This window comes from Ahaetulla prasina, chromosome 1 (genome assembly GCF_028640845.1).
Source record: "Ahaetulla prasina isolate Xishuangbanna chromosome 1, ASM2864084v1, whole genome shotgun sequence".
Taxonomy (NCBI): Eukaryota; Metazoa; Chordata; class Lepidosauria; order Squamata; family Colubridae; genus Ahaetulla; species Ahaetulla prasina.
The window spans coordinates 261,224,582-261,251,052 of NC_080539.1; the positions used below are offsets into that span (position 1 = coordinate 261,224,582).

General features: G+C 39.3%; 3 protein-coding genes across 4 annotated transcripts in view; 2 read left to right on the plus strand and 1 right to left on the minus strand.

The window, feature by feature from the left end:
• Positions 1–19,405, minus strand: part of DEAF1 (DEAF1 transcription factor) — a 47,939-nt gene extending 28,534 nt beyond the window's left edge. The window contains exon 1 of one of the 2 annotated variants that reach the window (XM_058157090.1): positions 19,368–19,405. Coding sequence is in view for 1 of the 2 variants with exons in the window: in XM_058157072.1 (XP_058013055.1) it covers positions 18,944–19,178 (235 nt within the window). In the remaining variant the exon portion in view is untranslated. Of the gene's footprint in view, positions 1–18,943; positions 19,283–19,367 lie in introns of those variants that run through there. The other variant, XM_058157072.1, reaches the window with a different exon arrangement.
• Positions 410–14,120, plus strand: TMEM80 (transmembrane protein 80). Its single transcript, XM_058157126.1, has 5 exons — positions 410–537; positions 3,569–3,585; positions 11,304–11,397; positions 11,491–11,583; positions 13,560–14,120. Exons 1-5 carry the CDS (start codon positions 519–521, stop codon positions 13,763–13,765), a joined length of 429 nt encoding a protein of 142 aa, XP_058013109.1. The 5' UTR covers positions 410–518; the 3' UTR covers positions 13,766–14,120.
• Positions 18,806–26,471, plus strand: part of EPS8L2 (EPS8 like 2) — a 124,682-nt gene continuing 117,016 nt past the window's right edge. The window contains exon 1 of the mRNA XM_058157011.1: positions 18,806–19,284. The gene's annotated coding sequence lies outside the window, so the exon portion shown is untranslated. The remainder of the gene's footprint in view (positions 19,285–26,471) is intronic.

Genomic DNA, 26,471 nt, shown 5'->3' on the forward strand with positions numbered 1-26,471 from the left:
TTTAAGAATCCCGAATAGGGAAACGAACGGCCCAAAGCCGCTTCCGATTTTATCCGAGTATCGTCGATGACGGGTCTTCCCGAACCCGTCCAGCAACCCGCTTCGGTCTCACCCGAGTGATCCCGATAGGAGCCGACTTCTCCCGATCCACCGAAAGTTCATGTTGAGGCGGCTAGAGCGAGATCGGAAGCTGGCGAAATTGCCCGAATAGATGGCGGTTACTCGTTGAGCTACGGCCGTTGCCGAAGAGGCCCGAGTCTTTCCGGCTATGACCGAACCGAGATGGGAACCAGAGGTCCGAAGAACAGCGAAGGCTTCGTCAATCCTCCCTCTCACAATCCGGACCCACCGGCGGTGTCCGAGGGGCCCCGAATATCTCCGAGGACGCGAACAATAAAGGCGATCGTGGAGTTCCGTTCGCGCGAAACACGCCGAACGGCAATCCGCCCATACAGCCCTAGGAAGCTGCGCAAGGGTTGTCGGGATGCTGGAGGAATTGGGTGGGGGAGGGTGAGAGTATGGCGGCCGTCAGGCAAGGTGAGCGGAGTTGCTTTGACTCGAAACATTGCTTCAAGTTTTGAGAACCGAGTTAAGACGTGGAAAGGGGAGACTTAAGAGGAATCCGGCACATCGTTGGTGACATCTCGTTGGTTATTAGGTTGCAGTCTAGCCTGCTTGCAAATGGGTTACCTTGACAATAGTGAAACAGTTGCCTAGTTGGCTTTCAAGCAAGTTCTGCTCCGTTGAAGAGAAGTTGCTTCTGAGTCAACAGGGACGCGATTGCTGTAATAATTAGTAATTATCCGTGCGATGATCAATAAAACTAGTCATGGTAAACTGATACTGCAGGATTGCATGTCGTCCCACCATATCGGTGGTTGTAGTTTCTATAGGAAACTATAGAAGTATAGGTAACTATAGGTAACTATTTGTAGACTAGGAAGCCACATAACTGCCCTACAGAACATTGGAGGCACAGATTAACTGCCCAATTTATTTCTGTGGCATTGTCACTTGTGGAAATTACAGGCGGTTCTCACTTACTGACCACTTGGTGACTGTTGGAATTTATGATGATGCTGGCAATCGAGACTTATAACCGCTCTTCACAATTAAGGCTGTTGTGGACAATGGTTATGTGATTGCCACTTGTTACCATCACAAGCCGTTTCTGACAAGCAAACACGATGGGAAACAGGCAGGAAGTTGCAAGATACAATCGCATGACATCACACATAATGACCGTGATGCTATACTATACTAATGAGACATTTAGTGTGATCTAACAAAAATGTTATCTTTTATAGAAGGCAAGTGATAGGCAATAATACTGTCATCTAGAGAGGATATTTGTCAAATGCTTAAATCTCCATTTTCTAGTATATTGTGCATTTAATATATTTTGTGGCTTTAATAAGTACTTTACAGAAACTCATTGTTTCATAGGCAAATCCCATCTTGTGTATTGAAATCTAGTTTTAAGAACAATATAGAGAACATGGAGCGAGTTCAGAAAGGGTAACAAGGATGAACAGAGAACTAGAAACTAAATCTTTAGGACAAGAATCAAAGTGTTGGGGAAGTCTGGCCTTGAGAAAAGATAGCTGAAGGATGTTAGAGTATTTTCAAATAGCTTGTTTCCCCAAAAATAAGACATCCCCTGATAATAAGCCCAATCAGGCTTTTGAGCGCATGGCAATAAGGCCAAGCATTTATTTCAGGGTTCAGAAAAATATAAGACAGGGTCTTATTTTCGGGGAAACACGGTATCTGAAAAGATATCATATGCCATCACCGACACCTATTTTCTTTCATTCCAGAGGGCAGAAAGCTGAATAATGGATTTTAGAGAAAGGCAGATTGCAAATAGACATTAAAGGAGGGGAAATGGTATTCTGAGAATAAGGGCAATTTGACAGTGGTGAAGCTAGAAAAATGGTAGGCTTACCTTTTATTTTTATTCTAATAGACAATTATTCTGGAGAGATGCTTTAATTTGGATTCCTTACTGAGGAAGGAATTGGATTGCCTAAATGACCTCTTCCAATCTGTGTTTCTCTAATTCAGTATTGATTGGCTATTACTTTTAACTAATTAACAAACTATCAATGTTAAGCACTAAAAAGTGAAACTTGCACCTTAAACTTGCATTTGGGCTGAAATTATTACCAACTAAAAAAATCATTTCACGGTTATTTCAGTAGAGGGAGACAGAGATACTCTATGTAATTTAAATACATTTGAATAAAGATCTCAAAGAGTTGTAAGCTATATACAGTTTACCTTCCCTTGTGCTCTGAACAGAAAGATATAAATGCTATATTATGTCATCTATATCTACAGGGAAAAATATCACACTGGATATACACTGTAAAAAAATAGAGAACTCTCCTCCCTCTTGTAGGGGGTTGTGTGAAGGTCATGTAAAAACTAATACAGGAGTCATGATATAAAGCAGTATTTGTATATTTCTGTTCTGAAAGTTGAAGGGAAGGTGGACTGTATATGCCAGTCTGATAGCATATCCCTGCGATCGCTGAATGAGAGGATCTGGATAGTTCCTAAAACTATTGCATTCTATATAGTCATCAGTGGCTGAGTTCAATTCCCAATACAATTAGTCCCCAACTTACAACAGTTCATTTAGTGACTGTTCAAAGTTACAGCAGCACTGAAAAAGGTGACAACCATTTTTCACACTTATGATCACTGCAGCAACTCCATGGTCACATGATCAAAATTCAGATGCTTGGCAACTGACTTAGATTTGTGAAGGTTGCAGTGTTCCAGGATCATGTGATCACCTTTCTATCCTTCTGTCAAGCAAAGTCAATGGGGAAGCCAGTTTCACTTAACAACCATGTTACTAATTTAACAACTGCAGTGATTCATTTAATAACTGGCAAGAAAGGTCAAAATAGAGCAAAACTCACTTAGCAACATAAATTTTGGGCTCAATTGTGCTCATAGGTCGAGGACTACTTGTAGATAGCTTGAACCCCAAAGAATATCTGGCAACCCATACCTGAAGACTCTCAATGAACAATGAAATGGGTCACACAGTACTTCTAGCACTCCATATAAAGCATGAATAAAGATACTCAAGTCCAACATGACTCCTAGCATGTATATAAACATGCTTTTAAATAGATTTAAATAAACCTAGAATTCATAAGTTCTCATTGTTTTGCATAGCTAATTTTTATTTTTTAATCAGAATTTTGGACTATAGTTTAACTGCTTAGATCAAAATAGTTCATTCCAGTAATACATCTGCTTAATGGTTTCATAAATTTATTTAGGATTTAGGATTATAGCTCAGAGTCTAAACCAAAAACCGGCAGAAAATTTTGTTAAGTAATTTTGAATTAAGGTATTATCAAAGGCTGACATGGGTGCTGCAGCATTGAAACAAGTTGTGCCATGTTCTGAATTATACAGCTGATTACTGTAGGGCAATATTTCTTTTTCAAAACAATTAGAAGGACTTCTGCACACTAGTTTTTGTATCTTTTTTGCCTTAAAGGTTTAACTTTGGATAATTATTTTATTTTTGTCTTGTGTACAGGAAGATCATCGTCTGTTGTATCCTTTTTCTTTTATCCAGAAAACCAAATACATTTTGATTAATCATACCTATAATTTTCAAACATGCCTCAGAAAGTTGGTATCTTCTTAGAAGTTTATGATGGTTCCTTTTAGGAAAATGAATAACGGTGGATAAATTTCTGACATATAAATGCAGGAGATTGTTAGATATATCTTGCAGCAACTTTCCTGTTCATCGCATGAGTAGCCTTAGAATATCATCTACTAAAATCCACATTAATTCCATGAGAGTCTGTTGATGTGATTACTTCCAGAAACTTCAGAGATATGAGAAATGGTACTTTGTCATTATCCTCTAATAAGTGTCATTTCCAAAGCCTTAATATTTAAGGAGATGCTATGGAAATTGACCATGTTATTGACTGTAGGCATTAAGATATAATTGACTGATATACTGTGAAACCAAGAAATGAAATACATAGAATAATAACATTTAAAGGAGGAAACTGCAAGACACGTAATACAATTTGCAGAAAAAATCCCTCCAAAAGCATTTTGAGACCTAATCTTCAACTATTTCTTCTACTGCAATCTCATTTTCATTTTCATTTCTCATCCATTCTGTAAACTGGAATACATCTATTATCAGTAGGTTTTAAAATGTCCAATTGAAAAGGGATTATCCTTTAAGTAAAATAGAAGCAAAATTAATATCTACATAACAAACAATAATACACAAATTCCTTTCAGATCTAAGTGGGTGTGGCTGACTTCATTTTCCCCAAGAAAAGTTTGGCTTTCAGCAATTTACATGTTCTAGCAAGAGTACTGTAAATATTTCTTCAGTGCAAGACTATCACAAATGCAAAAATAATCATACCAATTTAACTGTTGCTGTTTTTAAGACTGCTTGTCGTATTTAGCATTTTACTGTAAATTTATAAAATTAAAGAGAACAAATAAAAAACTGCCAGATGTGTGTTTTCAGTTATAATTCTAACAGAGAGGTAGTTTAGTGTAATGGTTAAGGTGCTGGCCTAGAAACCAAGAAACAATGAGTTCTACGTTTCCCTTAGTATGAAAGCAGGCTAGATGACTAGTCCAGTCACTCAGCCCAACCCACCCACAAGATTGTTGTGGGGGAATAGGTGGCAGATGTTCTCTGCCTCAAGTTATATATAAAAATGTGGGATAAAATATAATTTTAAAATAAATTTATTTATTTTTGCATAATCAATACAGTATTTATTATTTGGATTTCTATAGCACCTCATTTCAAACCATTCTGAACAATATGCCACATAAAAAGAAAACTATAAATTAGGTCAAATTATAATAGTAATCCCATCCACTTGGAGTTTTTTAAAACTCCTCCAGGTATTCTGTCACACAGCCATGTTTTCACAGCTCCATGGAAACAGGTGGGCCATACGTACAAGGGCAAATTCTATAGGAGAGGAGCTACCATTGAAGAGATATGACCACAAGATCAACAGATTGACCTCAATTGACTCTGGAGGTCTTCTCTCCTTGATCTCACTAGATGGAGAGCTTTCAGAGCAATCATTCTTGAAGAATCCAAGCCCTGAAACATACAGGATTATAAAAACATACCGAGCATAATGTATTGTGCCCAGAAGCTGATTGGTGTCAATGCAGTTCTAAGAATAGAGATATTACATGGGCTAATTTAAGTGTTCCCCCAACTATTTGGGTAGCTGTGTGCTGAACCTGTTTAAGTTTTCAGTTGCTTTTCGAAGGCAGTCCTGCATAGAACAAATTACACAATGCAGTTGAGCACAAAGGCTGTTCTGATCACCGTTTCCATCTCCTCCTCAAGCAGGAGCTGCAAATCTAGGAAAATTACCCACATTTTGAACGAGCTGAGTATGGGGATACGATTGCATCCAGAGTGATAAATGGACAATAGTTAGATTTGGAAGATTAGTACCGATTGCCACTCTCTTCTCAGGGTTTAATCTGAAACTGTTCCTTTCCAACCAAACATTTAGTTGCATCCAAGCATTCATAACATCTGGCTACCTATGTCTAAGAAATCCCAATAAGGGCAAAACCGGTCATGTTATGTCTCCTGATGGTCAGTGTAACTGAAAATACCTCACAAGATGTACATTGTAAAAATAAATATACCCCCTCCTCCAGAAGCATGGAAGTTACGTAAGGGTCCATATAAGGGGTCATGACATAATTTAACATTTGCCTGCTCGGGGAGAGCCTAACAGAAATACTAATTAAATTTAATTAATTAAAATATACCATTTTGATAATGCTTCTAGATATGAAACTATGGAACTGCTGAATCCCAGAACCTGGATACTTCCAGTAGCCAATGACCTTATATAAGGATCTAAACTGTGTGGTCTGTGAATTCAATTGCTGATAGACGGCATGAATTTCAGAAAATAACATCTTATCTGGCTACCCATTTCTGAGGAATTCCTCAAAAGATGATACAGGTCATGCATTGTGTCTTGGTTGTCTGTGTATCTAAAGTTCAGAAAAAAAACTCAGGCCTTTGCAGATAAAAGAAATGGTTCCAAGCATTTAAAATAGGAGACTAGAAATGAGCCAGTATAGCATATCCCTAAAGGAGAGAAAGCTATATCCTCAAACAAGACAGAGGGGAGCACAGTGGATGATGATATACCTCAAAGAGTTAAAGCAAATTTCTCCTGAAATTTTTCTGTTTACCATAAGCAAGGATTAGTGACTCAACTTCTAATACTTATCAAGTCACCTTGATAATCAATCAATCAATCAATTAACCTTGATAATCAACCAATCAAGAATCAAGAAGAGGGCGGTGAAAATATCTACAGATCCCTCACATCCTGGACATAAACTGTTTCAACTCCTACCATCAAAACGACGCTATAGAGCACTGCACACCAGAACAACTAGACACAAGAATAGTTTTTTCCCAAAGGCCATCACTCTGCTAAACAAATAATTCCCTCAACAGTCAAACTATTTACTAAATCTACACTACTATTAATCTTCTCATCATTTCCATCACCAATCTCTTTCCACTTATGACTGTATGACTGTAACTTTTTGTTGCTATCATTAAGGGTTAAATTGTACCCTATAACCATCATTTGTGTTGTAAATGTTGTACTTTGATGAAGGTATTTTTTTTCTTTTTCTTTTATGTACACTGAGCATATGCACCAAAACAAATTCCTTGTGTGTCCAATCACACTTGGCCAATAAATTCAATTCTATTCTATTCTATTCTATTCTATTCTATTCTATTCTATTCTATTCTATTCTTGCAGGCATTTGTTCCTGCTAATACAGCTGGAGGCAAAGGATTGTAATTGTATTACGTGCAGACTAAAATTCCCCAAAGGAAAGCTAAGATCTTGGAGACTCAAGTAGTAGTCTTATCTAGCTGTCCAATCCATGAATGAGAACTAAAAAAGAGAAGTCAATTACTGATTATGCAAATGACATGATTCTGGTTTGTCTTCTGAATTACGATGGTCTGCTGGCACAAGAGGAATTTCATCTCTCAAGGATTGTTAACAGGGTTGTAAGATAAAGAATCCTAGACTTTTTATTAAAAGGGTTTTAAGTGAGTCCCATGTAAGTTATTTATTTATTTATTTCGATTTTTATACCGCCCTTCTCCCGGAGGACTCAGGGCGGTGTACAGCCAAGTAAAAATTCAATATATAAACATTAAAAAGAGGTTAAAAAGAAATATTATAATGTGGCCGAAATTTTAAAACCATTTAAAATCTTAAAACATAAATACCCCAATAAAATTTCAATCCAGTCCCGCTTGAATAAATAGGTGCGTTTTCAGCTCACGCCGAAAGGTCCAAAGATCAGGCAATTGACGTAAACCGGGGGGAAGTTCATTCCAGAGTGTAGGAGCTCCAACAGAGAAGGCCCTTCCTGGGGCCGCCAGCCGACATTGCTTGGCGGACGGCACCCTGAGAAGGCCCTCTGTGTGAGCGACGGGTCGGTGGGAGGCACAAGGTAACAGCAGGCGGTCCCGTAAGTACCGGGTCCTAAGCCATGGGCGCTTTAAAGGTGGTAACCAAAATCTTGAAGCGCACCGAAGACCACAGGAAGCCAGTGCAAGCTGCGCAGGATTGGTGTTACATGGGAGCAACGAGTTGCCCCACTATTACCCGCAGCTGCATTCTGACTAGCTGCAGCCTCCGGGTGCACTTCAAGGGCAGCCCCATGTAGAGAGCATTGCAATAGTCCAAGCGGAAGTGACAAGGGCATGAGTGACCGTGCATAAAGCATCCCGGTCAAGAAAGGGGCGCAACTGGCGCACCAAGCGCACTTGGTGGAAGGCCCTCTTGGAGACGGCCGCCAAACGACGGCCGCCAAACGACAGTCGCCCATCCAAGAGGACACCCAAGTTGCGCACCCTCTCCGTTGGGGCCAATAACTCGCCCCCCCACAGCCAGCTGCGGCTGCAGCTGACTGTACCGGGGTGCCGGCATCCACAGCCACTCCGTCTTGGAGGGATTGAGCTTGAGTCTGTTTCTCCCCATCCACACCCGTACAGCTTCCAGACACCGGGACAGCACTTCGACAGCTTCGTTGGGGTGGTTCGGGGTGGAAAAGTACAGCTGAGTATCATCAGCGTACAGATGATAACTCACCCCGAAACCACTGATGACCTCACCCAGCGGCTTCATGTAGATGTTGAACAGGAGGGACGAGAGAATCGACCCCTGAGGCACCCCACAAGTAAGGGGCCTCGCGGTCGACCTCTGCCCCCCTGTCAACACCGTCTGCGACCGGTCGGAGAGATAGGAGGAGAACCACCGATAAACAGTGCCTCCCACTCCCAACCCCTCCAACCGGTGCAGCAAGATACCATGGTCGATGGTATCAAATGCCGCTGAGAGATCTAATAGGACCAGGGCAGAGGAACAACCCCTATCCCTGGCCCTCCAGAGGTCATCCACCAACGCGACCAAAGCTGTCTCCGTACTGTGACCAGCCCGGAAGCCGGACTGGAACAGGTCTAGATAGACAGCTTCATCCAGGTACCGGGGAAACTGCCATGCAACCACACTCTCTACAACCTTCGCCACAAAGCGAAGGTTGGAGACAGGACGATAATTTCCCAAAATAGCTGGGTCCAGGGAAGGCTTCTTGAGGAGGGGTCTCACCACTGCCTCTTTCAAAGCAGCGGGGAAAACCCCTTCCATCAATGAAGCATTTATAATTCCCCGGAGCCAGCCTCGTGTCACTTCCTGAGTAGCCAGCACCAGCCAGGAAGGACACGGGTCCAGTAAACATGTGGTCGCATGTAGCCTCCCCAGTAACCTGTCCACGTCCTCGAGAGCCACAGTCTCAAACTCATCCCAAATAACCTCAACAAGACGTGCCTCTGCCATCCCACTTGGATCATCGCAATTTTGGTCTAGACTATCCCGAAGCTGAACGATTTTATCGTATAGATAACCGTTAAACTCCTCAGCACGTCCCTGTAGGGGGTCATCCCGCCCCTCCTGATGAAGGAGGGAGCGAGTCACCCGGAACAGGGCGGCCGGGCGGTTATCTGCCGATGCAATGAGGGTGGAAACGTAGGAACGTTTCGCCTCCCTCATTGCCACTAGGTAGGTCTTAGTAAAAGATCTCACTAGTGTCCGATCAGCCTCGGAACAGCTAGACCTCCAGGTACTCTCTAGGCGTCTTCTCCGGCGTTTCATCTCCCTCAGCTCCTCAGAGAACCAAGGAGCCAAGTGAGATCTGCGCCGGGTCAGAGGCCGCAAAGGCACGACACGGTCCAAAGCCCCCGTCGCGGCCCGCTCCCAGGCCGCAACGAGTTCTTCAGTCGTGCCGTGGGCAAGATCCTCAGGGAACGGCCCAAGCTCCGTCCGGAACCTCTCAGGGTCCATCAGGCGCCTGGGACGGAACCAACGCATTGGCTCCGTCTCCCTGCGGTGGTGAGCGGCGGTCTGAAAGTCCAGGCGAAGGAGAAAATGATCCGACCATGACACCGGTTCCGTCATTAAATCTCCTAATACCAGATCATTAGCATTATGTAAGTTAGAAACTCTGAAGGATCTCGAATAAACACTTGTGCACTATGGAATATGGGAATAGTGCTGAAATAGGGCCTTGCAAAATCAGACCAATGTTTCATAAAGTTCATGACATTCATTGTCTACTTACTAATGTTCACAGTGTGAGAAGTAAATAAGATGAGCTTGAACAATTTGTACAGAAAATCACATATAATTTAACAAGTGTAACAGAAATCTGATGGTTGCTACCATAGATGAAAGCTAGAAACTGAAGAGCAGAGTTCAAATGGAACATAAGCAATAGAAAGGGAGGAAGATTTGCATGTTACTGTAAACTATACTCATCCATGCTTAGAAAAGCAAAAACGAATGAATTTGGTAGTGCCATTAAAACAGGATCTAGGACTAAGAAAATGAACAAATAAACACAGTACTTTTGTTGGTATCGTTCATTTATCTTGCTAAGAAAATGTAGATATTTTCAATAGCAAATTGTAGATTTTTCAAAGAAGCATGCAGTCATAAAGATAGAGAACTTTAATTATACTGTTATCTGTTAGGAGTCAAAATCTGCCAAACATGGCCTAAAAATTCCTAATGTGCATTTATAACAATTTTCTCCTTCAATGCATGGAAGATGCAGGAAGATTATTAGCTAGCTTTAACCTGATATTGACAAATAGGGTACACTTAAGATGAGGAACTGGATGCAGTAGGAACACTTGGAAAAAAATTAAGATTTCTTGATTTTTAGATTTCAGAAAAGCCTGCCCTTTTTTTGGAAACAGGCTTGCTAATTTGCATTGTGATTTGAAGTGGAGACAATATTTAACTTTTAGAATCTTTAGAGGAGACACAGTTCTTGGAAATAATACTATCTGTACTATTTCTCCTAACTTAAGGAAATAATTCTCTATATGGGATCAGAGATTCTCTTATGATATTTTACTAGCTATTAATAGAGTATGTAATTAGTGGACTCTTATATGTGGGTTAGTAACCTGAAATAGATTACAGTGGCACAGCTAAATAGACCATTAGCTGATTTTCTGACCTCATTCTCAATACCACAATACGATTAATTTGGTTTTAACTTTTCTAACCACAGCCATTGTGATTGTAAACTATAGTTTATAGCTTAATGCATTGTACAAATATAGCTAATTATGATTTATTCATAAATCATGATTAAGGAAAATTGTGGCTTAGTGCAGCTTCTAAACCAGTTTGTTGTATGCACCCAGTAGCCAAGCACGTAACATTTATTCAAAAAGTTCCGGATTCAGATTCTAGTTGAAAGAATTTCACATTGCAGGTAGGAAACAACATCATGACTGGATAGAAAGGAAATATAATGTTTTGAAGTATTCTGAAACGTAACTTTGGAATTGCTTGATGGTGATTCGGCAGGAACACTAGATTTACTCTGGAATCAGCCATTCCACAAAAAGACCTTTTTTAAAAAAGACTGCTTACTGAAATGTGATGTAGTTGAGTGGCCTGTGGCTCCTACTCAACTGAAGCGCAGTTACTTCATTCTTATCCAAGAAGCTTCAGTTTATTATCAATCTTTAGAAATGGACTACTGGTTTAAATACAGTTTATACTCCCACTTGATGTACTGAGTGACGCTGCAGTTTTACAGTATATAACACTGAATTATGATCCAACATAAATAAAATGTGAAAAATATGATCATAAATAATTTTCTTTGACAGAACCTGCTAGCTGTCATCTGTTCCCCTACAGATCCTTTTCTTTTTAGATGGAATTTATTACATATTTTATTTTTTAGCAGCACTTCTAATGATTATTTATAAAAGTAAGTTGTTTAAAATACACAGTTGATTCTGCTGATTCTTGGCAACATGATATATGCTAACTTGATTTTTCTCTCCCTTTTACTTATTGTCAGGTCAGATTTTCACTTATCCATATAACTTATTGACTCTTGATCTTGTATTGCTGTTCTTTATGGCACTTCTCGAAGCTATCCGTTTGTACTTTGGTAAGCATTATGTAATTTACAACTGTCCCTTAATATTAATCTCTATGTAAAAATATGAGTCCAACTGTGCAATTCAAGACAACTAGCCAATTACCAGTATCTGATAAGCCTTTTAAATACTTTTACTGTTAAACATTAAAAGACTGGTCAATCTATTTGTGTGAAAGTGCAAATGAGACATTACTCTAATATAAAAATACGATTTTTCGCTGACCAATTCAGCTGTTTTGCATATATTAGCTTAGAAAAAGTTCAGTGGGACTTACTCTGTATAAAATTTCTATTTTAAAAATTATAACTATTGGAGAATGACAGCTATTGTATATAGCAGTATTCTTGGTCTAGGCCACTAGAAAAGAAGAAAATGTGACAAAAAGGAAGGACCTATTTTGGGGGGTTGGAGAGAAATTCTTCAAACCACTTGAATAGTCAAAAGTGCTGTAGAATGAAAGACCACTGCTAGACTCCAGTTCTGGATCAGCAGTTTAAGCAGCCATAGAATAAATTGTACATTTTATTTCATAAAATTTCATAATAGTGGCAAGTACTCTGCTTATCTAAAAAAGAAGATAATTTATCTTCTTTTTTAGATAAGCAGAGTACTTGCCACTATTATGAAATTTAACTTTACAGGTAGTCCTCAATGTGTAATCATTTCATTCATTCATTCATTCATTCAAGAGGGAGTCAACTTATTTCCAGAACACCAGAAGGCAAGTTGAAGAAACAATGGATAGTAACTAATCAAGGAGAGAAGCAATCTGAAATTAGGGCAAAACTTCCTAATAGTAAAGACAATTAATCAGTGGAACAGCTTGCCTCCAGAAGTTGTGGGTGCTTCATCACTGGATGTTTTTCAGAAGAGACTGAGCAGCCACCTGTCTGAAATGGTATAGGGTTTCCTGCTTGAGGAGGGGGTTGGAGTTGAAGACCTCCAAAGTTACTTCCGGCTCTATTCTGATTGATTTAGTGACCAAAGTTACAATGGTACTGAAAACAGTGACTTATGACCATTTCTCACAATTGTTGCAGCATCCCCATGGTCACATGATCAAAATTTGGACACTTGACAACTGGTTTGTAATGACACTTGCAGTGTCCAGGGGTCTGTGATTACTTTTTGCGACCTTCAGACAAGCAAAGTCAATAGGGAAGCCAGAGTCACTTAACAATTGGGTTACTAACTTAACAACTGCAGTGATTCACTTAAGTCAAGGACTACCTGTATTCAAGAGTTTCTCCTGTTACATTCTATCCTGGATCATTACAGACAAAAATTGTTTGTAACATGCTGCTGCATGAAGAATAGTAGCTGCATAGCTTACAAGGAGCTGGTATCGCACAAACCAGGGGCATCAAACTGGCAGCCTGTTTGTGTCATGCACAGCCATACACCACCTGAGCTCCGCGAATGGGAAATATATGAAATGTCATGTGATGGCAATGTGACACTGTGAGTTTGACACCTGTGCCATAGACTAATGGGGTTTTCTTTGGCAATGAGCCTGCCAGGCAGAAGAAAACAATGAACCACAACTGTTCCTTCTGTTCCGTCTTAAGTCCTATTTAAATATGTGGCAAGATCACCTCTACCTCCTTAGCATTACATGCCAATACCACTATTGAAGGAAGAGCTGCCCAGAATCCATTGAACTGAGATGGGCCGTCAAAGAAATTGAATGGACAGATAAATTAATGAACAAATAAACAAGAAACACATCTCCAGTCACAAGAAAGTTCTTAGCAGAACCCTAGTCAGCAGTACTCCAGAAGTATGAAGGCTTTAGTTCCAGCAGATATTTTATCTTTAATAATTCTAACATTATTAGGGTTCATTTTCTATTTAAGACTGCATTATAAGTGATTTACCCCCTCTGTAAATTAGATTACTGTTCAGTTTCAGAGTTCTACTGTTATGGTCTAATAGATTCATAAATGCCATCAGGTACATGTATGTCCTTTTCTCTCCCTATTAGGTACTAAAGGCAACTTGAGAGAAGAGGAAGCTCCCCTTGGGATCAGTCTTGGGATCACTGTTGGCAGTGTGTTTCTGTCAGTCTACTTTTTAGTGTGGCAAACATATATCCTGAGAGCAGATGTCATTATTAATGTGGTGCTACTTGTTGCATATGGACTTGAAGGAATTCTACAAATCGTAGCAATTGCTGCCTTTGTCAGCTAAATCATGTTGATGCTTGTATAGATGGTTTTTTTTTCTGCGTTTTCTTGCAATGGGAGCAACATTTAAAAATTATACAAAGGAGATGTCTAGAAACTATGTTTAATATGAATTTTACCTTTTATGACATATTTTATGACATATCACTTATGACTGTATAACTGTAACTTTGTTGCTTGTATCCTTACAATTTATATTGATATTGTTTCCTGATTGCTTATTTGTACCCTATGACTATCATTAAGTGTTGTACCTTATGAACATATCTTTTTTTATGTACACTGAGAGCATATGCACCAAGACAAATTCCTTGTGTGTCCAATCACACTTGGTCAATAAAAAATTCTATTCTATTCTATTCTATTCTATTCTATTCTATTCTATTCTATTCTATTCTATTCTATGTTAATTTGTAACATTCCGGTTTTCTTTTGTAAATACTTGTTTTGTGCTTTTTTTCAAAAGTAAATATATAGATCTGATGACTTTTTTCCTCCCAAAACTACTATATTTATATTTTTATATCTCTTTTTAATAAATATTTCATAGCTTGTATATATAATGTGTGTCTTTTATTGTTCTTTTGATAACAATGATAGTCAAATGTAGAATGTAAGTCCATCTTGTCTGTGCTAAATATTATGGAGTTCCTATAGATAATGGAGCACTGCACAAAAGGCATAGCTGTGATTAATCTAGGAAAGAGAAATGTCAAGTTTAGGGTTTAATGAATTCTATGGCTGTAAAAGCCTAGAAATATTTCAAATCTGATTGCAGACATTTATCATTTTTGTAGGGCTGACCGTCTTGAAGAACCTTGTATCAATGTATTAGGACCAGAGATAGAGAGAGGAAAGTTCAAGATTTTGTGAAGATTATAAAAAGAATGCCTAACATATAATTATTTCTGACATTTCAGAACAATGCAGCAGGAATGTTCAATTAATTAGAATGAGTGCTGATTAAATCAGAATGAGCCAAACTTTGGAAACAAGTAAAAGAAGAATGACATATAATTTTATAATTATACTTACCAACCCAACAATTGTGATTTGTAACTCTCAGTGAATTTTGGCATATGTTCAAGTGAATGTTTACATAAATATTTTTCATTATGATCAATAGCATTTACTCTATGGAAACATTGACTAGATTGCAATTCTCAAAACACTCCTGGAATAGATGGATCCAAAATCTCCCCACTTTTTTTTTTTTGGTAGGAAGATTGCACAAACTGATTATAAACAACTATATAATACAGTCACCAAAATGATTCACTGGAACTTTGTAAAAATTATAATGTGCCAGTAATGAAAAATAGGTGGTAACATAGAGTGGAAAAATATTTGAAAATGAGCAGGTTAAAATGTGGGATTTGGAAAGATACACTGATAGTTTTGCTCCATAACACATCAGATTTAACTGTAGTTGAAGAAAGCGTGGACAATTGATGTGGCAATATCGGGATAGTAAGACAGAAGACAAAAGAATTGAAGATCCCAAAGTATCAAGATCTGAAAATCAAAGTTGAAATATGGCATAAACTTTGGTTGGTGCCTGTGGTTAGTGGCAAACTGGGTGTATGTTACCAAAAAATCTTGGACAACACTTAGAAAATCTGTGCATTGACAAAATGTTCATTAATTGCAAAGAGCCACACTGTTTGGATCCCAATATATATACATAAATACATTACAACATGCTAGGCAGCTAGGTTCTTGGGAAAAAAACTTTATGCATATGACAGCCAACACTAGCTAAAAAACAAAACTCTTGTTTATACGTTCATATGTTTTTTATCTAGTATATAGTATTACTAATGTTCATACTGATGCACTAAATGTTTTACAGATGGATACTGCTAAACTGCCCATTCTTTTTATGTAACTTATCTGTATAAAAGCAGTATCTTAATAGCTCAGAAACTAATCTGAAGGGCATATATAATATTTTCAAATACACATGCAGAACATTTAATAAATGTTTTAAAGCAATCTAGTACCCTTTCAGGTATTTTGTGACTCCAATTCCCAGCCAAATGTGAAAACTGTAGTGAGTATCAGATTGGAAAAAATGGTTTACACTGATTGCTAAACATATTAGAAGTGCTTTCCTGTATCGAAATACTGTAACCTTAAATAATTTTAAGTGAACCATGGAGTAGATTTCCCAAATATTTCTATACTATGCTTCATCTGGTATTTGTGTATATGAACATGAATTGTCATGGTGAAGTCACAATAATTGCTAAACACACTAACATTTTAAAGTGTCTAATTAAAAAGCCTAGCCCTTCTAGAACAGGATAAGCAAGTTTAAATTAAAGCTGTGTTAAAAATAAAGAAGCATATGCTTTTTAGATGTCAAAATCCTGCTTTAGGTAATGTTTGCTTCAAGGAAAAAACCTTATTCTACACACAATTTGGTTTTACTATCATTACCTTAATTTAAGATTTTGCTTTAAAGGGAAAAAACATAAGATGTCCTATAGAGATAAAGCTTTGTTGTTTTGCATTGTTTTGCTACTTCCAAACCAAACAAAATTAAGGGAAATTAAAACAAAGCGAAGTACTAGATTTCATAAGATGCAGTAAGCAAATTTCTGTCCACAACTTAGTAAGTTATAGATGCTTAGGGGAGGACTCTCTACACCTGAGTAATACATTATGTGGGCTTTGAAGTCTTAATGTGCAGAAAATAAGAGAATCAGATCACACAGAAGTCAGCCCACACAGATACAACTTCTGTGTTCAAGTCATAGATAATGCAATAAACACAATTAGGAATCCGCCAGCTATAATTCTTCCACCTCTTATAAGAAGCATTTAAAATGAGTAGGATATTGCAAATTGATTCATCTATGGCATTATATATTAATGTAAATAAATCTGTTCTATCCACTAATCTGATTCTGGGAGAGTAAGCACATGCCTAGAATTAAAAGATTTCAGTCCTTTCTTTCAGAATCTCCACTGCTTGGATTGGATTGTAAATCTCCAAAGTATACTCTGGACAGGATCTCCTTTCCCACACTCTTCAAATTCCTTCATGCAACCAAATCATGTGGGTCTCTTGTATGTCTACATCTACCATTGTACCCTTGAGAAATCTGTCAATATAACATGTTATGAGCACATTCCCTCTCCCCTTGCAAATTAAAAAGACTTTGGGGGGAATGTGGGAAGAATTCATTCTGCTATTGGTATCAGGAAGCCATGGTAAGGCACTTTCACGTGCATCTGGATATCACAATCTTTGAAGTCATTCAATTAACTTCCTTCTTTCTTTCCTGGAACAGTATACTGTAACTTATTAGTCTGAGAACATCAATTTGCCTTTATAATGAAAATCAAATTGGTTTCTAATTTGGAAGAGCAAATTGCTGCTTAGTGAAGAAGGGCACATGTCACTGCTAGTACAGTCAGGCTCTGTCTAAGCCTTATGGCAGTTTTTCAGTGCTCCCATCATCCAAGAAAAGCAGCACCACAGTAGCTCTGTCACGAAAAAGATACATGTACAAGAGTTCAATTTCAAGCCACAGCACCTTTGACAAATTGCAGAAAACTTTCTTTTTTTTCCATCCCTGACTTTGGAGAAGCATTGCAAATCAGAATAAACAAAACCGGGCAGCAGGTTCCCCCCAGGACTGATGCAAAGTCCTCTACAGATTAGGGTGCTTAATCATAAATAAGCAGTGCGTTGGTGTTTATTCACTGTTGTTTACCACCTCCTGTCAGTGGCAGGAACTAAACAAATGTGGAATGTGCCATCTTCTGTTGGTCTGTTTAGTCTTTCAAACAAAATGGGATTTTTATAAATTTACCTCTCATTCTACGGTTAGAATAGAACTCTCATCTTTCTGTAGTCTGTCCTGTCGAATCAAAATTATAAATCATAAATTGATTTTTTTTCCTGTTTCACACAAAAGGTCCAAGTGGGGTTCCCAATAAATAATAAACATGCATCATGGATAATGGTAAAGAAATGCAAAGGGAGCCATCCAGCTCACCTCTTCCTTATGGTAGATGATCAACAGCTGGCAGGCTACTTAAAAATGAAGTCACTCAGAGTCTGAGTTAAAACAGAACGGAATAACAGAATTGGAAGGGACCTTGTAGGTCATCTAGTCCAACCTCCCACCTCCACCCACCTCCGGAGACCGTACTCCATTTCTGACAGATGGCAGTACAGGCTCTTCTTGAAAGCTTCCAGTAATGAAGCTCCCACAACTTCTGAAGGCAAGCTGTTCCTTTGGTTGATTGCTCTCACTGTCAGAACATTTCTCCTTATTTCCAGGTTGTTTAGTTTAACTCCTGGTGATTTTGTTTTCTTGACACAAATACTGACGTTTCTCTGACTTCCCAGTAGAAATTTAATGTACACCCTGGTATCCCTACCCATCTCCCATGCAAACACTACGGTAACCAAGCTGACTCTGGCACGGCATCCGCGTCTAGGAAACCAGCTACTTATACATACAGTATTAAGCTACCAAGAGCAAGGCCGCTTCTACTGAGAAATTAACGGCGTCAACTTTAGCCGGCCTCCTTCTCAGGAAACATGCCTACACTTGAGCTGTTAACTTTCCCTACCGCCTCCAACTCCGTTCCAGGCCAAGGCCCGCTGTGCTGAAAGGCAGCCTTGTCAACCCCGCTTCGATCACAACCGCATCGGGCTGAGCAGGAGCACTCCCTCCTCCCTCCCTCCGTCTGTTCCTCATCTCAGGCCCTTGCTAGGCAGAGGCTCCACAGGCCAGGACTGAAACGGTGCAACAAGCCCCGGGGGAGCCCAGGATCCGCTCGCAAGGCTGGAAAACGATGCCCCTCGGGAGCAGCCTTGGCACGCAGCCTTCTAGCCCCGGAGCCGCCTTTCACGGCAGCAGCCTGGCGCTCGTGTGGCAACGTTTTCCAGCCGCGGCTAGCTCTCTCTGTGTGTATGTGTGTGTGTGTTTGCGCGCGTGTGTTGTGTAGCTCACTTTTCCTCCCGAGTGAAAAAGTTTCCCAAGAAAGTGGGGGGGGGGGGGGGGCAGGGTTGCAGAGAGAAGTAATGGCTCCCCTCCCCGCCCCGCAATCTCGGAGAAATAAAACGGGACTCCAAAGCGGAGGCCAGCCCCGCACTCAGCAGCGCCGCGCCAGGGGTCAGCAGAGATCCCAGACCGGCTTGGCAGGGAAAGGGACTAACCTGTGGCTACTGCCACAGCGGCGACTCCTCCTCCTCCTCGTCCTCCTCCTTCTCCTCCATCACCACCACTCCGCCTCTTTCGCTCGCTGGGCGAAGAAAGCCGCCTCCTTCCACCTGCTCGCGGCGACGCTCGATCGTCCGGACGCGGAGAAAAGAGGAGAAGCCACCGGAGAAAAGAGGACGACGACAACCCTGCTTTTTTTTTTTCTTTTCCCGGGAACGGGGGCTGAGGCATGGCAGGACTCTGGGCCGACTGAAGAGGACGAGGGAATCGCGAGCGGGAAAAGTGGTACAAGGACCGGCGGCGAAGCAGGAGGGTCCGCCTGCCTGATTCAACGGAGGTGAGTACTGTAGTTGCCTCTCCCCAAGAAACAGGGAGAAACTCTCGGAAGACCTTTTTTTTTTTTTTTTGCACTCTTCTTACCTGGAAAAGGGAGCGCTGCAGCCGAAACTCAACCTTGGAGGAAGTTCCCTACGGAAAACGGGGGGGAAAGGGCAGCGTTTTCTCAGCGTCGTCGGTGTGCCAGAATAAACCCATACCTGGCTTAATGCTAAAGATCCAGGATAGCAAGTTTCCTGAGCGTGGGAACGCTCTGACTCGGGGAGGGAAGCCTCGGTATTTTATTTTCGGTTTCCACAACTTTGCCGAATATGGATCGGTTGGGATTTGTACCAGTCTGGTCGGAATTTTTGTCAAATGACCTTCTAGTATCCAGTTCACAACAGGAGGAGAAGCTGAGTTTTATGGAACCCGTTTTTCTGAACTTCGCAGTTATCCATTGCCTGTGTGGCGACGGTGGTATATGCATTTCAGTAGCAAATATTGCAAGATATATTTCTCTCTCTCTCTCCTAATTTCTTCCCTTCTCTCTCTCCCCCCCATTTCTTCTCTCCAGTAGAAGAAAGTTTTCTTAAATGTTTTCTGATATGAAATCCTGGGAATTAATCACTATATCATCAGACAAATAGAACAGTTGACCATAATTGTTGCTTGACTTTAATTAGGATAATTTGATATAAGGTTAATAGCAGGATCTCTCATCCATATTGAATATTTAACTGCCTAGAAGCATAAACACAAGAGTTTTCTTTTCTCACCCACAAATTACAAGTTTACAGTGAGGGCATAGTATGATTACACCTTTTGTACCTTGGAATTAGATACAAATGTCATATGAAAGAACAGGATATTTTTATAAATTATGATCTTAGCCTTGCCAAGCTGCTCATTAGGCAATTTATTGAAGTCATACCAAGTATACATAGGAGTGTTGTTAACAAATCATATGGATATGGATATTTCTGGCCAGGCACAAAAAAGTAGAAAAACATTGCCTGACAATCAAACCACTGTATCTCTATATTCAACATAGCTAAATTTCAAAACTTCGGATATGAAATGTCTTAAGCATTCCGAGTATCTGGATTTTCTAAATATCACCCAATATTTTTATGTGAGTATGCTGCCAAGTAAACAAACATTAAGCATATCAGAATTTTTAAGTTTTCCAAAATGTTTTACTGCATTAACCTGATTTAATTGTCTAGAGAAAAGAATGGCCCCATTTAGAAGTCCCGCTCGATTGCTATTTTTGGTTAAAAGGATCTGTTATAAAACGAGAGGTTGGAATATATTAGCATTGCTGTGGAAAAATATAAGAAAGGGTTCAAGATGGTCTGTGTACTGAGCAAAATGAAAACAAACTTCAGGCTGATTCATTTTCTAATACTGTAATAAAGCAGAGCTGCTTTTCTATGACTTCTTTGTAGTTGTTTTGCTAAAGTTGTAAGACCAGAATTATATGGTGGGGTACAAAAACTGCAGCTTATTTTAGCACAATTGGTAAAAGAGGTCCACATCCTTGATTGGTCCTGTTCCAGTTGTAATTATATTATACATGAAATATATTACAAAATATACATGAAACGTTCAAGGAAAGCATTTCTCATGATACTTTAAGATCATTTATACCTGATGGATGCAAAAGCATAATCCAACTTTTCATTCCATTTGACGAGATGATTTTAAATAATGGCCTTCAGGTAGTTATACATGCAATATGGAAATTTACTGCTTGTCTTTCAAATTTTATGTCAGGATTGAAAGGGTTCAAGATTCGGTAGGCCTTGTAGGTCTATTTTTTAAAATACTTTTTATATTGAAAAGAAATTATGCAGTCATACTCCGTAGGATTCCAGTCAGTGATAAACACTGTAAGTTTCTGGAACAGTGTTTATCAACTGAGCCCTATAGCAAGTCTCCACCCTGATATCAGCATGAACCACCAAGTTACAAGGATTGTTTAAGTCTCAGATCTAGCATCCGATTAAAATATGATCAGATAGCCAGAGCAGCCCAGTTGAAAGAGGGGAGGAAACCTGTATAAACTTGTGTTCAAACCCTTGCTCAGTCTTGAAGGATTTCTAGAAATTGCAACTTCCTAACATTAGGATTTCCTCTATAAAATAAGTGTGTCAATGCCTTTCCAGGATTTCTGCAAAGAGGCAAAGTGAGATAAGTAGTCAGTCAGTCAGTCAATTGCATTGTTAGACCAAAACAAATATGTCCATCAGTGATCTTTGAACATTTATAAATTTACCTCAAGAAACCAGTAAATTAAACTTGAGATAAAATTAAAATATATCTATAATACAACCTGGCTACTGTAGAACCACAGAGTAAAATCCAAAAGGAACACTTGACATCTAGGCTATAAAAGAGGTTGTGTCTAAAATTACAAAAATATAAAGACGTTTACATTTTATACAGGATGTGATAATATCTGAAGTTGATAATACAGTGCCTAAAATTACAAAAAAATACATCCTTGTAGCAGAAACCTGACCTGTTAACGTCCAGCAGGGATAGGAATTATACAAAATTTTCTACAAAATCTTCTATAAGAAATAAATATTTAGGCAGGCAGGCAGAAAATAAACACAGATATTTGTTGTTAGCCTGACAAAATAACAAACCTTTTTTTAAAGCAATAACTACTAATAAATCACAAATACTGATTAATGTTTCAAATAATTATTTGGGCATCTTTATCAAGGTGGGAACATGGTGGCTCAGTGGCTAAGACGCTGAGCTTGTTGATCAGAAAGTTCGGCGGTTCGAATCCCTAATGCCGCGTATTGGAGTGAGCTCCCGTTATTTGCCCCAGCTTCTGCCAATCTAGCAGTTCGAAAGCATGTAAAAATGCAAATCGAAAAATAGGGACCACCTTGGTGGGAAGGTAACAGCATTCCATGCGCCTTCAGCATTTAGTCATGCTGGCCACATGACCACAGAGACGTCTTCGGACAGTGCTGGCTCTTCGGCTTTGAAACGGAGATTAGTACCGCCCCCTAGAGTTGGGAACGACTAGCACGTATGTGCGAGGGGAACCTTTACCTTTAACAAGGTGCACTCTTATTCAGCTTTGTTTTATAGCTTGATATCTGTATCATTTTTTTGAAATGGCATTTCTACTTCAATCCTATGACTCTGGGTTGCAGTTTTAAGAAAACTTCAAGTACATTTCTGGTTTATGACAGCAACATATTAAAGTATTTCTGGAGAATGGAATGAATTCATATGGAATGAGTAATGCCACTGCCTGTTTGTTATATACCTGCCAATCTGTTCTGTGATATTTGCATATATCAGTATGTCTCCATCTTGCTGTAGAAGTAGGATTATGTTGTCTTGCTATGGTTTGGTACTCTTACAATACTCCCAACAGAAGGCTCCTAGTCTATCATTCAGAGCAGTGCAAGCTTGCAAACTAGCAGTGAATTTACAGTAAATTATCAGGGATCAAACTACTTTGCAGATAGTGCTTCTCAGGGTGTCTCACCCTGTTCTAGCAACTGAGCAGAAAAAACTATGTGGGCAATATTGTTTCTTTCACTTTACCTTTCTTCCTCTTCAGTGGTCAATCCACCCATTTTTCTGATATTCCATATCTGTAGCTTTGATCACAATATGAAGCCAGAGGCGTAAAACTAAGTTTATTTTCAAACAGGATTAAGAATCACTACAAGTACTCTTAGATTAACCCGAGAATGTCTGATATGCAACCAAGTCAGGTCAAAGAACTTGATGGCTTCATTTTTTCTGACCCTAAGATATAAATAGTAGGTAGCACTGATGAAAAGATGGAAAATACTACTTTTCCAGGGACAAACTACACATATCCACCCCTACAAAGAGATTGGACAGATTCGTCCTTAGCACCAAGCCATAATTCTGCCTTTTTGATTTTGGAGAGCTGTGTTACTCAATAATCCAAAATAAAATAAATCATCCCCCCCCCCTTTTTGGTAGATACACTGTAATAAGAAGAATGGCAGAACAATCTGATGATCTGATGAAAAAAGAAAACACTAGCACTAACTAAAATCTGCATATATATTGTGTTTAGTTCCTGGAAGTTTTTGTAATATACTAAGCATCCCTTTGGACTCATTTCCAGATACTGTGCAAATTATAACCAGCACAGAGCAAGATAGTGATTGCAGGCTTGAAACTAAAATTAAATGGACCGGAAATGATGTAATAGGAAGAGGGATAATTTGCTAGCCCTCCTCTCTGCCTCCTTTGTAGCATATAGAATTTATGTTTACAGTTGTAAAAGTTGTTTGGGTATTGGCATTGCCGGCTGATATGTTGGTGCCCTGGGATATTTGCTCAGAGACAAGCAAAATAAGCACAATTGTGGCAAAGCTACAGAACCAATAGCAACTGGTGCTATCTTATCACTGGGCTTGCAGTCTTTATTTGAAATGCATCAGGGCTTCAGACTTTATGAGTTATTATTCGGGGAAGGTTGAAAGGAATGTTCCCACAACAGTAACAACTGCAGGTGATTAATCTCAGCAATGGTAGAAGTAGATTCATGTTATAAACAGCTTTCTTATTACCACAAGCCATAACATGTATAAGGCTTCGAGGGCGTCCAGCAGCTTCTCTTCTGGAGAATATTTGCTAAACCAGAGAAACTTGTCAGAACCCAAACAGAGGAAGGCAGTTCTACTGAGCATTTGGGGTTGTCAATATCTTGTGTCCAACTTTGATAAATTTCTTAACTATACCATGTCTGATAAATACTTTGGTTTGCAGCGTAAGCCCACAGTTGGCTGGCCTCACATGTGCTAAACCACAGTCCTGGTTTACAATCCATAGTAGTTGAATTTATGCAAATCAAGCCCAAGTCAAGCAAATCATATTTTGGATTAGTGTAATTTGTGAACTCAGTCTGATCTGGTTCAATTAAACTAAGCCCAGGGGCTTTTACAAAGAATAAAATTACTCCAGTTAAATTGTTGATAACTCAGGAAACCAAACGGGAGGGGGAGGGGGGAGGATTAAGGTAGATGAGGAATAGCATTGTGAAAAGAAAAGATAGGAAGGGAAGCATCATTTTTGAACTTGCAGCTTCTAATTCTGTTCAGTCTCAGGGCCACATGAGCAATGAAGCCAAAGTTTTGGATTGCAGTGAGCTCGTCCATTTCTTTGTTTTGATAATGTGACCATCATTTGCTGAATTTCCTGGTCTGGAGCTATAGAGAAAAATTTTTGGGCTCTGTCTCTGTCTTCCAGTTAGTTTTTAATTTCTAGCAACTGGTCTACCTTGTCTTCTTCCTAAACTATGAATATTAATGATCAGGCTTGGCCAATCCACTCTTTTTATTCACCCAGAGAAAACTAGCCCCTACAGTTTTCTTGACAAGGTGTTTTTGGAAGTGGTCTACCATTGCCTCCTTCCTGAGCTGAGAAAGAGTGACAGGCCCAATGCCATTCAACTGGCTTCATGCCTAAAGCAGGAGTAGAACTCATGGTCTCCTGATTTCTACGCTGTTGTCTTAAGCCATCACACCAAACTGGGTCTCACATAGAAGTTAAGAAGCTAAATTTCTCCCAAAGGAAGATCGTATTTGTAGCTCAGAGTTGAATGGTGGAGTCCTTAGTGCTCTCAGAATTGTGTCCTGGACAAACTAGATTTTGATAATTATGCTAAACATGAATCTGGTTCTAAAAGATTGCATGGGGATTTTACATAGTCCCCAATGGGAAGCTGCAATTGGAAGAAGTAAACAAAGATCATGTATTTCCAAGAATTCCTATCTTTGGACTTGAACTTTAACCTATTGCTGTGCAGCACTTAGCAGATATCAGTGTTGAGCTCCATGTCATGAAAGTTTCAATAATAGCTTTCTATATATTAGGTCTCCATTATTGGCTTGACAAGGAGAGGACATGATCAGTTGGCAAATTTATCTGGCTTATTCAGACTATTGATTAGATAAAGCAATATTCAGGGCTCAAGGGTGGAATTCATCTTTGCCAGGTGAATAAAAGTAGTGGATGGCCAAGCCTGATCATTAACATTCATAGTTTAGGAAGAAGATCAGGCAGGCCAATGGAAGAGAGACATACTGCCCGAGTCAGCCTTCTCTGGTCTAACAATTCATCTATTTAAAAAGAGGTGATGCAAGGTGCATTGTGAATGACAGGCTCCATAAAAGTCAGTTATTTATTTTATTTATTATTTTATTTATTTTATTATTCATATTTGTATACCGCCCTATCTCCCGAAGGACTCAGGGCGGTTCACAGGCATATAAAACACTTATATACAAATTAAAATAAACATTAAAGTTGATTAGTAGCAGTAGGAGTTGTAGTTAAATCAACTGGAGGGTACCAATTTGGGGAAGGCTGCCTCTTGAGCTCATATTCACATTTACTCAAGTTCTGTGCAGGATGGCAAGATGATAACCTGACTTGGAAAAGTTTGTGAGATCAAAGGCCATCTATTGGCATAATTGGAGAGTTCTTAATAGCTGAGGTCAGTTGCCAAGACAACAAGAGAACACATTTTTATGGCATGTGACACACAGCCTATACAAAGATCAATCAGCAGAACAGGAAAAGCTGGTTGTCTGTACTAAGTCCTTGTCCTATGTCAAGAATGAATCACAGTGATGACTGAAGGATATTTTGAAGATGTTTGTTAAGAACAGGAGCTGTCATGCAGAAATTGGAACTTGTTGGTTTTGTAATGCAAGCATATCTTGCTTTATGTGAGATGGAAGTTTTAAGCAAGGAAGTATTGTAATTCTTGCAATCTCTGTGTTTTGTTGGTTTACTGAGATTGTTACTTCCATTGCCCTTTATGTAAACAAAAAGCTTATTGGCATTGTGTATCGAATCTCTGGTTGAAGCTAGCAAAAAGGAAATGATCAAGAGTATCACACATTGACTTAGTGGATCCTTGTGCCTTGGGGATCTATTGTCATGGACGCAGACTGGAGTGCTTGTGTCATGCCAAGGGCTCCGTGCCCAAAATGAGTGGGCTCATTTGCACTAATGTAAATTAATGATAATGAATCATATTACTACAACCCTGAATTATGTAATTTCCTGGCAGCTTTCTATGTAGCATAATTAGCACAAAAGAAGCCTTTTGGATCAGAAAAGTTGTGAAATTTACACTCTAATTATGCATAGGGATCTATGTATTATTCAAGCAGAGAAGAC